This window comes from Bipolaris zeicola, assembly GCF_000523435.1.
Source record: "Bipolaris zeicola 26-R-13 unplaced genomic scaffold scaffold_49, whole genome shotgun sequence".
NCBI classification, from domain to species: domain Eukaryota; kingdom Fungi; phylum Ascomycota; class Dothideomycetes; order Pleosporales; family Pleosporaceae; genus Bipolaris; species Bipolaris zeicola.
In genome coordinates, this window is record NW_006912098.1 from 110,760 (window position 1) to 126,004 (window position 15,245).

The 15,245-nt window shown below is 52.9% G+C and overlaps 5 protein-coding genes across 5 annotated transcripts; 1 reads left to right on the forward strand and 4 right to left on the reverse strand.

Annotated features, from left to right (window-relative positions):
- Positions 1 to 585: 585 nt before the first annotated feature.
- On the reverse strand, positions 586 to 1,954 carry COCCADRAFT_35677 (uncharacterized protein; the record flags this gene model as incomplete). Its single annotated transcript, XM_007712785.1, has 3 exons — positions 586 to 795; positions 845 to 1,849; positions 1,937 to 1,954. The coding sequence occupies 3 exons, from the start codon at positions 1,952 to 1,954 to the stop codon at positions 586 to 588; spliced, it is 1,233 nt and encodes a 410-aa protein (XP_007710975.1).
- Positions 1,955 to 4,326: 2,372 nt separating this feature from the next.
- Positions 4,327 to 5,505, reverse strand: COCCADRAFT_92661 (uncharacterized protein; the record flags this gene model as incomplete). Its single annotated transcript, XM_007712786.1, has 5 exons — positions 4,327 to 4,411; positions 4,642 to 5,080; positions 5,165 to 5,205; positions 5,325 to 5,403; positions 5,472 to 5,505. The coding sequence occupies 5 exons, from the start codon at positions 5,503 to 5,505 to the stop codon at positions 4,327 to 4,329; spliced, it is 678 nt and encodes a 225-aa protein (XP_007710976.1).
- A 432-nt stretch (positions 5,506 to 5,937) lies between these two features.
- Positions 5,938 to 7,010, forward strand: COCCADRAFT_92756 (uncharacterized protein; the record flags this gene model as incomplete). Its single annotated transcript, XM_007712787.1, has 2 exons — positions 5,938 to 6,034; positions 6,166 to 7,010. The coding sequence occupies 2 exons, from the start codon at positions 5,938 to 5,940 to the stop codon at positions 7,008 to 7,010; spliced, it is 942 nt and encodes a 313-aa protein (XP_007710977.1).
- Positions 7,011 to 8,110: 1,100 nt separating this feature from the next.
- COCCADRAFT_92729 (uncharacterized protein) lies at positions 8,111 to 10,522 on the reverse strand (the record flags this gene model as incomplete). Its single annotated transcript, XM_007712788.1, has 1 exon — positions 8,111 to 10,522. A coding segment is annotated over one exon (2,412 nt), but the record flags the coding sequence as incomplete, so codon positions are not given.
- Positions 10,523 to 12,530: 2,008 nt separating this feature from the next.
- On the reverse strand, positions 12,531 to 14,425 carry COCCADRAFT_35681 (uncharacterized protein; the record flags this gene model as incomplete). The annotated part of the gene is made up of 5 exons (XM_007712789.1): positions 12,531 to 13,323; positions 13,381 to 13,503; positions 13,571 to 13,951; positions 14,001 to 14,095; positions 14,162 to 14,425. 5 exons carry the CDS (start codon positions 14,423 to 14,425, stop codon positions 12,531 to 12,533), a joined length of 1,656 nt encoding a protein of 551 aa, XP_007710979.1.
- Positions 14,426 to 15,245: the final 820 nt, after the last annotated feature.

Sequence of the window (15,245 nt, forward strand, 5' to 3'; positions counted from 1 at the left end):
AGGAAGGTACGTACGTAGCGCAAATGTCAACGTCACACTTCAGCGCTACGTTCTTCATCATCAACCCACTACTGTCACACGAATCCTTACTATCATCATTACAAATACCCATGACAGGCTGACTTCTAGATGTCTTCTAAGACTTGTTGCATTGTAAAAGGGTATAGTATACAGGATCCTATTCAATAAAACCTCCTGTGTGGCAACATCCAGTCGCCTCGCTTTGCAGCTTTCCCATCTATGCAGTTGGGGCTGCCTTGCACCCGCAGGATGATAAGGGGCGAAGGCTTTAAAAGACATTACAACCGACAAAATGACAATACGTAGTGGTACAGACCGCAAAGAGAAAAACTCCAGACTTGACAAGATGGGAAACACGCCAAGGGGTTATCGCTGGGCCTGCAACAGCCCAGTGCCTCGCATCATCGTGCTTACTGCCTAGCAAAGGCAAAGGGGCTTCAAAGAGCCTCAAGTTGCAAAGCAGGAAACCCCCTCAAAATATAAAAATAACCTGACAGCCATCAAGTTTACCAGAGATGCGTGCCGTGTTCGGCACGGCCTCAGTCGTTTCGGATCTGCCAGTAATTACTCACAGGCCGGATTCAACTCCAGCCACTTCCTCTTGCAAGTCGAATTGCCAAAGTGGTATGATCCACCATTTTCCTCGATATAGTCGGCTACCTTCTTCCAGGAGACCTTCATGAGCTTCTGCTCAATGCTCAACGCGGATGGGTTCTGCAGATTGCTTTCGATGCGCTTCAACTCCTGCCGAACAGTTTCATTCAATAACTCTGTCTAAGGAAGCATTAGTAAAGCTCTGGCTAGATTCTTGGGGCTTTCTTACATCAAACTTTGTCCACACAGGCTTACGGACACGGTCCCTCCGGTCTTTGGTCAAGGAGCGATAACGTCCCCTCAGAGTGGACTCCGCAGGATCCTCCCCGATCAACTTCTTTTTGATCTCTTTGTATGTCTCGCCCCTCTTCTTGCCCTCGATGAGCACTCGGTCGTTGCGCTCGCGTTGACCTTGCGTACTAGCCCTACGAGGGGCTTGGAATCGAGGCAGGATGCGATCCTGGGTGGGTGCAACGTGCGACTCAGTCTCTATAGGTGAGTGGGACTGCATGCCCCATATAATATCTGCGGATGAGAAATATTTCGGATTACACCATGGAGACGCGCCCTGATTGCTGGCATGCGAGTAACAATGCTCAGGCGCAGATACCGGGCCCTTTCTGGGAATCTGGATAGTCTGTCCTCGTGCAGTATGGTCTGTGGAAAGAGCAAGGGACAAGCCTAAAGTACCCTCCATTTGCGACATGCCACTAAGTCCGGCATCAGCATAGTAAGTTTCGTGCTTGAGTGATGGCACGACTGTATTCGGAGAATACATCGGAGTTGTATCCCAGTTGTAACTTGGTGAGGCTTGATCCGGCATTGACTCTGGGCTGTAAGAGTTGTCGAACTCGTCGCTAGTGAAACTCTTTGGCGATATGGATGTACGCATGGCTGCAGTAGACAAGATGGGGTTTTCTCCTTGTGGCAGCCCATTCAAATGAGCCAGCGCCCTTGTTGCCGGCGCGGCATACCCACAGCCTTTGGGGATGGCATTCTGGGCGGCAAGGTGATTGTACATCACGTCGCTATTCTGGCCAAACTGGGAGTCCGATTGGCGTAAGATGTATGGCTCAACTTGTTGGATGACCTGGTGACAGTCAAAAGAGGTTGAGACACTGGCTGCGCCACTCCAGCTGCGATCTGATGAGTATGCCATGCCGGGGCTCGAGCCCACAGGCGCGGTGCCTGATGGCTTGACATCGTCTGCCGGCGCCGGCTGCAATGGCCAGGACTGACACTGCATGTGGCTATCAGATCTATACTGATCTACCTGTATCTTCGTCAACTATGAGGACGCTCCGATTCGATGATCACTTACTAGCATTGACTGTGCCATGACGAGATCCTGATGGCCGCTGTTGAAATGAGGCAAGGCTGCTGCGGCTTGGTCGATACAGGACAAGCAGGGCTGTGACAAAGAGCAGGATTGACGGAACAGAAAATGTTCATCTATACTGTAGCGCTGGGCAAGTGCTTGAGCGTCCGTCATGGTTGCGCGTGCGACAAGCGCTTCTTATGGCGATGACCAGGGCGGATGCAGTTACAACACGTGCCGAAGTCGCAGTGAATGTTTAGTCAGGCGAAAGAAACGATTGCGAGGTTCGGTGCCTGTGAAGTGTGCGTCGCTGGAATTGCGGGGTGGCGTGGATGCGTCGAGGTCCACAGGTATGTTCAGCATTCACTGCGTGACGCCGCTTATTCGCTCAATGCGGTCGAGCTTCCCACAGGCGGTAAAATTGCGGGACTTTGAACAGTGTGAAGAACTGCTGCGCTGTGCCAAAGACAGCAATGGTAATGTAACGTGTGGGCCTTTTGGTGTGAATGGCCGGTGTCAAGTGCAGAAAGGCTGGCCCTGGTACCTATATGGTACAATAGGAGGACAGCGCAAGGCACCTAGTCGATACACATCATTAGCTCGCTAACTGGAGGGAGGATGTTTGAATGAGGTTTGCCTAACCACGAACTGCCACGAGATGTCAGAAGAACCGAAAGATGGGCAAATGCCGCGGCAGTGGTCGCATGAGCAGATACAAACACTCTAGGGTATCTCCTGGCGCACTGTGACTCGTGGGACGAGTCTCCTGGACAGCGAAGAAGAAAAATCAGCAGTAAAATGACAGTTGGATCGTACACTAGCAAGACAGAGCGCAGAGACGAAGCCGAAGCCAGGCGATGAAACAAGTCCAATTACATGAGAGCGTAAGCATGGGGGTTGGAGTGATGGTCGACACGTTTATATTGTAAGACAGTCCCGACCTGCTGCGCCTGAAGCTATGAGACTCGCGTTTGAAGCACTCAGCACCCACATCCGATGCCCGTGTTCCATTATACTATGGTGGCCGGAAAGACAGGGCCTGGGCTCTCGGGTAGGCCCGCCATGGCATGTAGTCACAGAACCGTGAAAGCTACGCAACCGCATGGCGGAAATGTGCAGCAGTCGGGCTGCGAAGTGAGCTGTACTGGCTTGTTTAGCACACAGAGGCAGAATTTGGAACCAATCTTGATGTCGCTCAGAAAGTGGCACTGCTGCCCTGGTCCACTGACATTTCCAACGTGGCTAGCTGCGGACAGGCAAATACTAGCAATCTTGAAGAGATATGGACTCAGCCCTCCCCAGCAGGCGGCTAGCAGACTTATGATTGCGATGGCTCAAACGTCAGATCGAGTAAGGATTCGCTCGTCTAGAGCCAACTGAGCTGGCGGGAAATGTTCTACGTCGTCTTGTTTGGCTGATGCGCAGAAGCGAACGGTTGACTGCATGACCTTGCTTGGCAGCAAGCAGTTCGCCAGATACACCAGTGGAAGAGCAGACCAGAGGCCATGGAATCTGGAGATGCAGGTACGTATAACTTCTGATGCCATGGTGTACGCTTGATCGGCAAGAGCCTTGTGCGTACCAGACATGTCGTCAACTATGCCAACACGTTACACACGAGGCTTGCAATCACCTCTGGATCGGCACATCATCCTCCGCGGAAGCAATGCTACTCTTATCCATTACAGTCTCATGTTTCTACTCCTGGTTGGCCAAAGGCAACAAAGCCTGTGTGTGTATCTATTAACACCTAACCCGATGCTGACGACGCCCCTCTCTGTTTCGATGCACCGCCATGACTAGAGAGTCACTACCACGTTAACGCGCACACATATGTATACCAGCCTGCCCTCCCGTCTCGCCTGATACCTCTATAACATCGGCAGGCTGCATTCTCACGGCCAACAGTGGCCAACGCGACGGTCGTTGTACAGAACATGTGAGACATGGCCCTAGCATGCCCGGCATGCCGTCTCGGGTGGCGTGCGGCGCCACCTGGACAGGTCGCGGAGACTTTATCTTGCATATTATTGCATATTTCTGGGGAAGTTCGTATCCGCCTCCGGTGGCCACACGATCCACTTCACAGCGCAAGTACACAACAGCGCCAGTGCAGCGTGCATAGGCAGTGCGAGGGTATAGGAGCCAGAGAGAAGGTGTATACACACAGGCGGGGTGAGGAGAATGTCTGACCAGTGAAGGAGAGACAAAGATGCAATCTTGAATGACAGGGAGCAAGTCTGAGATGAAAGACACTTGAACTAATGTCGCAGAATTGTCTGGATTCACATCTACCACAGCCCGCCATGCGACCTCGCGCCTCAAGCACCAACGCCCTATCGCGATTACACCCATGCGCCGACCCATTCATAAGCTTTGAAGAATACTCTACATCAAATCTTTGCCTTCTGATTACCAGGCGACAGCAGTTCAACGTCCTTCCACGGCAACCCGAGAAATTCCCACATGTAAGAGAACCTAGACAGCACATCTGTCAGCATACCTGGCATCTCTCTACCGATCGTCTGCCGTGTTTCATAACCCACGCTTTTCTGGTCACACACTATAACAGCCCTTGTCTGGGGCGGAAGCCTTGCTAAACGCGGATATACCCGTCGCCATTCAGCTTTCCCTGTCCCCCCGCGAACGGGCATACAAAGTGCGGCAAGGCGCCGAGACAACGAGGAGATGGGCGAGGGGGCACTCACCTGTCACTACCAAAGAAAGGTTCTTCTTTTCCCTTCGAGTTCCGGACAGAGAACCATGGACAGCCAAACGCGCCTTTATCAAGCGCTTCCTTTGTGTTGTCGTTGAGACGCTGCTTGAACGGCGCGCTGCTTGCATTTGCCAATACATCTCGGACCTGGTCTTCCTTCAGCCGCAGCTGAAGCACCTCTGCAAGGACCTCTGGTTTACTGAAATCTTTATGGTTCTTCCACATAGCAGTGAAGATGTCAAGGAAGATGCTCACAAAATGCTCGGCATGTGACTCTTTCACATGGCACAGCGCCCGCTGTGGTAGCAAGGACACGATGGGAAAAAATGGCGGGACTTGTAGCTCGGGTACTCCAAAGTATTCTTTTGCCCGCTTGGTATCATACTTGCTATACTTTGCCTTTGCCTCGAGGGTCCACGGAGGCTTGTTGCCTAAGTCTCAGTGTTAGAATCCATCTTATCGGCATGAACCAGCCTCTGCAGGTGCTGATACGCTGGGGAACGGGTAATACTTACCGCTGCCGGCATTGATGCCGCCTAGGAAGACGGGTACTATACTGTCAAAAGCTAGTCAGCCATGCGCTTGCTTTTGGGAGAGGCATGATGCCGTTGGTCATGTTTGAGGTCGTCGAATCAAGGTAATTTCGCCGCGGTGCCACAAGATAGACAGACTCACTCGATTTCGATATTGTGTGCTTCGAGAATCGATCTGTTTCGTTCAAGATGAAGCAGAGCGAAGTATGAGTATGGAGATACTATGCGATACGCAATTAGCATGTGACGTTGAATTCATTAGGGTTCCAGAGAGAGTGACAAAGCATACCGCAGTCCAGATAGCACGTAATCTTGCCCGGCATTTTCGTGATTTCTCCGCTTTTCAGTATCGGCGAATTAGTTATTAATCGCAACGAGATGGATTCTATCACGAAAGTTATGAGCGTCGCCCGTCGGCGCGACGTGACCCTGGCAGTCTTGGCTGCCGAGGTTCATCAGAGCTTATCATCAGTAATCATCGCCCACCAACCACTCCACCTCTCCGCACGCGTCAAAACGGTAGATGCCGATACCCCGGATTTGTGCACAACGCGTAACTATTGGAATTACGGACTGTTCATCCGATCTCAACACCGAGGCCGCTCGCCTCTAATTGACTTTCTGATTATAAATCTGGCAATTCACTGACTCTATGTAACGGTCGTTTGCCCATGTGCCATTAAAGCAAGGGCCACAAGCATGAATATTCTGTCCATCCTCAGTTATTAGTATTTTGAGACAATCAAAGACGAATCATGCCAGAGTCTACCAAGCAAGTTGCGCTCGTGGTCGGCGCTTCTCGAGGCATTGGTCGCCAAATTGCTATCGACCTGGCTAAAGATGGCTATGCAGGTAAGGAAGCAAGTGTACAACTTCAACCAGACAAATCTTGAATCATCAGATCCAAAAGGGAACACCAAAAGAGAAGGATAATCAGAAGAAGAAGAAGAACTAGAAGCTAACCCACAACCACCCCCACACAGTCATCGTAGCCGCAAAATCCACCTCGGATGCCTCAACCACTACCCCCTTCCCTCCGGACCCCAACTCCCCCGCCTCCACCATATCCACCGTCGCCCGCGAAATCCGCGAAGCAGGCGGCGAAGCCACACCCATCCCCGTCGACACACGCTCTTACGCCAGCATCGAATCCCTCATCGCCCTTACCCTCTCCACCTACAACCGCCTCGACGTGCTCGTCTACAACAGCGGCGCAATCTGGTGGTCCTCCGTCGCCAAAACCCCCATGAAGCGCTTCCAACTCATGCAGCGCGTAAACGTCGAGGGCCTCTACGGCGTCGTGCAAGCCTGTCTACCGCATTTCCAGCAAGAAAACGGGGAGTGGCAAGGTAGAATTGTTATTGTTAGTCCGCCGATTTACTCGAGGTTTTTTCGGGGAAAGACAGCGTATGCGGTTGGGAAGGTGGGAATGTCGGTTTTGACTATGGGTCTCGCCATGGATTTTTCGCGTGAAGGTAAAAAGGATATGGTGGTGACTAGTATCTGGCCTGCCACGGCGATTCAGAGTGCGGCGACGCAGAATCTGGCGAGGGAGCAGGCGAGTGAGTTAAGGACGCCGAGCATTTTCTCAGATGCGGTTAGGGAGATTATCAAAGCGCCTGTCGAACAGGTTAATGGGAGGTTGTTGCTTGATGAGGATTTTCTGAGGGAGAGGGGGGTGGAGGAGTTTGAGGGGTATAGTGTTGTACCTGGGAGTAGGCCAAGGAGGATTATGCCGGAGGAGTTTCCGGATTTGAGGGTTAAGGAGCAGGATGATGAGGGGAGGAGGATGGATAGTACGGTTTTGAGGGCTGCGGCCAAGTTGTGAGGGGTTGAGGATGGGGAGAGGGGAACGGTTGTGTTTGTTGTTGTCATTTTCTTCATGTTTGATTGAACTGATATGAAATACACTACTACCGAAAATTCACAAGAGAAATAAAGAGATGCTGTTTTGTTGATATGAAATAGTGGAGAGATGCCGTGCCATGAAATCTCTATCAGTTTCCCTTATTACACCTCAATCACTACACTCGTTCCCTCCCCCTTCAACACCACCAACTTATTAAAAAATGCATCAACCAAACTTCATCATTAAACATCCTAATCCAAACATTTTATTCATACGCAAACACAATGACCTCCCCTCCCTAACCCTCCCTCATTACCAAAACCAGGCGCCCAACAAAATTACCAACTTACACCCCCCGAGTCGGTCCAAAAAAAAAGGATGATAACCCCAACTAAAAACACCATGCATGGCTTTCAAACGCCGCAAGACCAAACTCTCCCCCAATCCCAAAAACACATAAAACCAAAAAAGACAAATAAACCACTACTAATACAGGGAATTTTGATTTCAAAACTTTCGCAAATTACACATGCAAAAACTCAGTAATCCATTAACTCAGGTCGGACCAAACTTGCCCCTCCCAGCGCCCTCGAATTTCTGAAGAGGAGAGAGAGGGGTATATAATATATATAGAACATGCTCAATTAGACCAGAAAAAAAGTTTTTTTCTCTTGGTGGTGGTGGTAATAGGAGGGGTGGAATCCTTCATATAAGAAAGGGTATATAATTATCGAGCAAAGCAGCGCGCGCAGACAGACAAGACAGATAAGACAACAACGTCTATGTGAGTAGGAGGATGATGATTGGTGGTTTGTGGTAGTGGAGAGGGCGGGAAAATAACAGTATGCTTCGCTTTGTAAAAAAACATATGCCATGCTGATCAGATTAAAATTGCGCGACGAGCGTTGCGAGCGTGCGCGCGTACCAGGGATAAAAGACAAACGGTTTCCTCTCCTAATCGACCGGGAAAAAAGGGACCAAAAAATTCATGCATGAGGTATCGAGTTCTCGCAATCTCTCTCTCTTGTAAAGCAACAACGGTTGCCTGCCTTGTGGACAGGAGGTGGTCCATCGTTCATCTAGTATAGACGTCCTCGACTGGCCTGGCTCGCTCGGCTGGGGGAAGTCCGACTTCGCTCATCTTCCTCTGGTACATCGCTCAACCTCGTGGGGTGGTGATGTCTCATGCCCACCCATTCGTCACCATATCCATCGCCGCTGTAGTCCGGTTGACCTCCAGCGGTAGCGTAACCCTGGCCATGTGAAGATGACGCACTTGAAGTTGTTGCATAGCCACCCTGAGATGTGGCAGCTGAGCCGTAGTGCTGCAGATGCTCGAGCTCACGTCGACGGGCGTCTTCTACGTCGTATTCGTCAGAGACAGGCGACTGGATAGACCGAAATGGGATACGGCGACCCGAATCATCGCGGACATAGTTGCCTCTCTCATCAAGGACAAACTCGACATCAGCCTCCGACTCTTCTGCTTGAGATGTGACATAGGATTGTACGTCCTCTGGCACACCAGATTCCGACTCTTGGTGCAGATATGACGCCGGTTGCTGGTAAAACGCCTCAGGTTGCGACATAGCGGGCTGGGTGGGAGTTCGCTGCGCTTCAGACGTGTAGTACGGATACTGCAGAGGAGCTGGAGATAGCGCAGAATCTCCAACAGAGCTGGCGCCGCCTGGTCGCGAGGAGGTATTCGAAGCCGCGCCTGACGGAACATAAGTCCCTTGAGACAAAGGAGCAGGCATATCGGTCTCTCGCTGGCCATGCCGACCACCCTCGGTAAAGGGATCAGTATCGGTCGGCGATTGAGGACCCTCTTCGTAAGAATAGTGTTGCTCAATGCCTGACCCACTCTGTGCACCGCCGTAGGTATCATCGCCATGGCCCCTTCCTCCACGTCCCATGTTCTGCGCCATTGGAACCACCTGCACACCGCCAACGAGAGTAGGCTGACCCTCCCTTAGCGAAAATGTGCGATCACGCTCCTCTTGCTCCCGTCTCCCAAGCTCTTCCCACGCTCGGCGAGCCTCCTCCTTGGAGATTTGCAACTCGCGCTTCATCTCCGACACGGCCCGCTCCGCATTCTTCTTCTCGGTGGCCATGCGCTCGAGATTTGCCTCAGCCTCAAGACGCAACTCGCGCTCCGCATTGATCTGCTCTGTTAACTGCGCCTCACGCTCCTGCGCCCTTTCCTGGTCCTGGCGGTGCTCAAAGAACCATCTCTGGAACTTGCGCTCCGAAGACGCGCGCAGCCGCTGTAATTCCACCACGGCATGAAACAGGTTGGCGCCAGCAGCTGAGAGATCGGTGATTTGCCGCGACAATTGCTGAGCCAACGGCTCTCTACGGACCTCATCGGTATTCTGTTCGAGCCGGCGGATCCAGTACGATGTCAGGCCTTCCCAATGCGAAGAGAGGGTTTCCCAGCGCTCAAAAGCATGTGGAAAATTTGACGTTGTTGATTCGCGAGCTTGTCCAGTAGCCGAACCTGGCGCAGGCGGTGCGCGCGCCTGTGCAGCCGCCGACGGTGCTGGTTGTGATGAGGTTGGAGGAGCAGAAGGGCGCCTAGCATGGCCCGCGCCAGGTGGTCTCCTGCCTGGCTCTGCAGTAGTCGGCACGCCGAGATTCGCCTGGGTAGGCCGAGTCGACTGCTGGCTTTGCGTAGCGGCCCTTGGCCTCGACTGCGACGCGCCCGTTGTTGCATCTTGTGGATCGTTCATTGTACCCTGGGGTGGAAGGGGCCGTTCGGGCTGACGTGGCACTCCCCCAGACGATGCCGGATATTGTACGTACTGATCGCCGGGTCTTGGAGCTGCTTGAGGCTGCCTCTGGGTTCCGGCTTCTGTTGTGGGTGCTCCAGCTACACCAGAAACAGCTTGAGCTCTTCTTTCCACGCTGGCTCTCCTGCGTTCCTCCTCTGCGGCTTTTCTTTGTTCCTCCACTTCAGCCCTTTGCCGCCTAGCGTTCATGATCTGCGTAGGGGTGCGGATATTGGAGCGATCGACAGGCACGGGACCACCAGTTGTACGGGCCCCGCCATTGGCAGCGCGCCCACTCGTCAAGTCTGACATTTGGGCGTTTTCTTCAACCAGGTCCGGGGTGAATGGATGTGGGACGCGAAGCGCCTCTTCGAGCACGAAGCGTATTGCCGATGCAGTACGCCGACTGATTCGAAGGGCAGGATGAGGTTCTGTAGAGTAAGGGCGAGGTGTTTCGAACCGAACACGCTGTTGCTGCTGGCCCGGTTCGGCCGACCTGGCGCGCTCAAAGTTTGGCGTGCGGCGGAGGCTGTTTGCGACACTACCGGTAGAGCTTGAGGCTCTTGAGCGATTGTGCTGCGTGCGATAGAAGGCTTCCGCTTGGTCTTGGCGTAGCTGGAGCGAGGTACGATATTCGGGAAAGGCTATTGGCGCGTTTCGGTCGTGGTCTCGTGAAGATGAGTCGTGAGAGGGAAATATGTTTGCGGGCGGTGATGGACCGCTGGACGTCACCGTGAGGCCAGGGACCAGCGCGCAGGGCTCAATTGCCCTTGAACCGTCGAGAAGGCACCCGCCGGGTTGGAATTAGATGCGCCAGCAGCAGCAGCAGCAGCAGCGGCGGCGGCGGCGGGTACTCGAGGGGAGGGGGGACAAGCTAAGCGGCACACGAAGGGCTGCTTATAGCGGAAATGCACGAAGGCTGGCTGCAAAGTAGGGGATTAGACACAGAGACTGGGGGGATTGCTAACAGAGGAGCCATTGCTGGTACGCGGCCGGGGGGCGAGTGTACGCGCGAGTGACCGGGAGGTTGGGGGGTGCAAGGTGAAAGGGCTGGGAGGTGGCTGGGAAAGCATCATGAATGTCGACTTACACCTCTCACCGACACTTGGACAAAACAGAACAGCGAATTGCGCGCGGATGCTAAACGTACGAGTCGACTTGACACGCATGCGCTGAGGCGTCGTCGCAAGGCGAAGGCGCGCCAGTTGGTGCCCCGATATGTCAGGGTTTTTGTGTTATGGACGAAGCCAAACGTCGCCCGGATTGGAGGCGGACCTTCAGCCGCAGCGCTCGGAAGCGCGGCGCCCGGGGAAAGCGATATCGAATAAAACGAGTGACTGGAGAAGACAACAGCGTGGGATCAAGTGGGCATCAAAGGCAGGCAGCCGAGCGATCGCGGTCCTTTTGGGGAGAGCGGCGGCTGGTCGAGGGCGCAGAGGATCACCGGGTGTGCAGCAGTAGCAGCAGCAGTAGTAGCAGTAGTAGCAGATGCGACCGAGGGTAATGGAACTTGGGTCAAGTGGAGTCGCACTGGCCGGTGTGCAGCACAACAGGCATGCAAGGCGACTCGACGGCTACGAGGGGCGGGTGGTGCCCTAACAGCAGCCGTGGTGCTCGGTGACGGTGACGGCAACGATGGATTGCCAACTCATCGTGCTTGTTGTGCTAAGCCGGGCATGGAGGACATGGGGGCGGTTTGGCCAAGGTACAGCGCAAGACGGAAAGCGGAATGACCAAGTGTGATTAGCGACCGCCACCAGCAAAGCAGGGAACAACACCGCCCCCGTCCGGCTTACGTACACAAGTGAGGATGTGCAGGTAGATCAGTCGTCCCCAGATGTATCGACTTGCGCGTATACTTGTATACTTCCATATATACATATGCACCTAGTAGAATTACAGTACAGCAACTCCCTTCTTCGCCGCAATTACCTCATCGCGCTTGCTCCCCGCCCTCCCACACGCGCCTGCCCAATCGGCGGCCCTCCGTGCGAGCAGGAAGGAGCGGCCCGCGTCCACTGGCTCCAAACCAAACGTCACACCCATCTCCCTGCACTTGCACCCTTCACCCACGCCGACTACTGTACTGAACCTCTAGCCATGTATGCACCTCTATGTCCTCCAACGGCGGCTACGCCTCACACCGCACTGCGCCCCTTCAGCGGTACAGTGTCTGCAGCCATACACATCATGTCGGCTCCTGAAGCCTGCATACGTGCCAGCAGCACAGGTCCACCATAGCTAGCGCCAATACGGCAAAGTCTGCTTTTCTATAAACCTAGGAATCCCATGTTGAATGCGCCAATTAACTCATCGCCTATCATCTGCCTCGAGCACACGCGATACCCTGTCCAAGACTCGAAGACTGTGTTCCACGCGTCTTGGACTATCGCACACAGACATAGACACAGACCAGAAGGCCTCCCTTCCTCTGCCACAACGCCATTCCCGAACCACAATCTCCCGACCACCCAAGTGCTGCGAAAAGCCCTGAATGTGCGTCGTAGTGTCGTCAAATTCTCCGTTGTCCCCCCATGACTCCAGCTCAGTCCATTCCTCAGTAGTTGCTCCTGAAAAAAAAAGTAGAGAAAAGAGACAATCAAAGGGCATATCATGCTGTTGCCAGCAAACCCTCTACATGTCCCTCACTCCCTAGTGTCAGCCCCGTGATAATGATGAAATTCCACCGCCCGCAAAACAAATAAAATTGAGTAATTCCACGCCAGAATCAAACAGTTTCGCCAGAATCAGAACGCGAGCTGGAAAGCCAGTCCAAAGATCGTCTTACCTTGTGCTTGAAGCCGCTAGTCTTGGGCATGGTCTTCTCCTTAGGCGCTATGCTGTCGAAGCCGTTGGCTGCAAAACCATCCACTGGGCTCACATTGTCGAAGCTGCTATCAGTAGATATGCCCGACTGCACCGTATTGGCGCTCTTAACTAAGGTTAGGCTGGCACCCATCGAAGCGGCATTACTGTACGTGGCTGAGCCGTCGACCGTAGGCATCTTGGGAGAGTTTGGAGACACTGAGCCGGCAGCTGGCGTAGCGACATCAGAACCACAGACCGACACGTCTGAAGCCATGCTTAACGGCGCCTCAATGCCTATCAGCGAAAGAGATTTTGAAAGGCTAGGAGGGCCTTTTCCTTTCTTGATAATACTGTCAATGGCATCTCCCACTTCCTTCATCTGAAGTGCTGTCTTTGTCAAGGGCATCGGAGAAGGCGACAGCGGTCCATTGGCTGGGGTCGAAAGGACAGTTTCCTGGGAGACAATCTGGCCATGGTTGTCATGCTGATCGCCATGATCGTCAAAGGTTCCAGTCCAGTTGGGCCACTGAACAAGACAGCGCGAAATGGCACAGTTGAAAATCTTGCTCCATCCATTGTGGGGAGTAAGCGGGGTCTTCGGAGCTCGCAGGCCGCTATCAATGCAGTTTTTACCGCAGGTCAGCAAGGAGATGCGAGAAAGTTCATGCTCAAAAGGAAGATAATCGACAACGAAGCCGTCAAGCTTAAGGCACCTAGTCAACCATGTCAGTGATGGCTTACACTCTTTCTTCAAGATCAACACCACTTACCACAGTGGAAGTGGCTTAGCTTCATCCAGACCTGCAGCGATACGTGCCTTGCGCATGCAGAAAGCATCGAGATATTCGCCCATGCCGAACGAGTGGTGTAAAACACCCTTTCCTTCGATGCCCCTGAAAATTGCCAAAGCCTCTGGTTAGACAACATCATCTTACTCAGGGCTAGAGAATTCCAACTCACTTGTACTCCTTCTCATTAGAGTCCTGCTTCGGAACCGTCAAGCCCCTCACATCCTCAGCTTTATGCCAGTGCGTCGCACGAACAAGCGGCTCAGCAGCCATCTGCAAGTCAGCAACACGCATGCCACTCTCGGACACATTCATAAATATAGTCTCCCAGACAACAGACTGCATCGAGTCGTGCATACGGAACAGCCGGAGCTCCTTAAGTTCGGTCTGCTGGACAAGAGGCCGCATATCCGTCTGCGTAATGTACGACTTGTACTCGATGTCGCCATCCCGCTCGATGCGGATGGGCTGGCCGAGATCGAGAACGAGCTTCGTAAGGGATGTGGGGAGCGTCTCCCAGACTACGCTCATGAAGGGGATACCCGCGATCCAGCTGCGTCGTGTTAACAAATAACCCTTGAAAGGATGAAGAGAGAACTTACGTCAACTCCTTCAAACCAGGCATCTTCTCAATCATCTTCGCAATCTTTCCCACCGCCTCCTCCCACTCCCGCTCAGACTTGCTCTTCCCATGAAACTGCAGCAGCATCAGTACCTCTCTTACTCCCTATAATCCCCTCAACGAAAAGTAACAAACACTTACCTCATGCTCTCTATCCCCCACCTCCTCCTCATCCACAGCACTCCTCCACTCCCCAACAACATACACCTTCCTAACCCCCCTACCCACCTCCTCACCACAAGCAATCCGCGCCTCCACAACCCGCTCCACCCACTTCACAGACTCAACCGGCCCACCCTCCCCATCAGCCCCAACATCAAGCACGAAGCAGTCCTCACCCTCGCCATCACGCTCCAGAGCGCCATCCAACTCGTACGGCCGGAGATTCGTCACGAGTTCCGCCATATTCGCTTTTCTTTCTTTCGTAGGGTCGTGTGATGTGAACGTAGGTGTGTAGCTGTAGTTGTAGCGTTACTCCGCTACTTTTGCATGCGTGAGTTATGCTCAAGTAGCAGTAGTAGTCGTAAAATCTTAGGTTTCCGCGTTCGTTGTTAACCGGTGCAAAAAGGTGAACCACGGGTGAAGAAAGGCTCGAGTGAGAAAGAAAGCAAGGTTCCCGCTTCGCGAGGTGACTGCCGGATTCGACCAGCAGTGAAATATTCGCCGTTTGCTGATTGGAGCAGGTGAAGTGGCGGGTTGTGTTTGTTTGAGGGAGGGGGGGAGTTCGAGTGAAGGGGGAAGGTACGGGTTACGGGTTTGAGGGGAGTGATGCGAGTGGAGTAGTGGTGGGAGTGAGTGCCTTCCCCTTCGTTTGCGCTGGGTGCGGGTGCTTTCTGAATTTGGTGAGTGAAGGGGGTGAGACTGAGTGAGCCTTGTTTGGTTGGGTTTAGGGTGTGGTGCTGAGAGGTCTGTATGAGGAAGGGGTGGTGGGAGGTCATTATGCACGTTTCTTATACGATGAATATGATGACGGTGGATAATGACATTGTTGTATTAAAACTGCCAGCAACTTTGGATAAGGGAAAGATACAAAGAATGTGGTGCGGGCTGTATGACTTTTTGGTATTCATTCAAAAGAAGTTTCGTATTTTGCAAGAACTCATTTTCGCTCAATTTCGCCGCAAATGCTGTAATAATATACAAATACTACGATATCGCCATACCTTATTCCGATTCAGTACTCAACACATGTCTCCCATACCAAACTATTTTCGTCCTCTACATC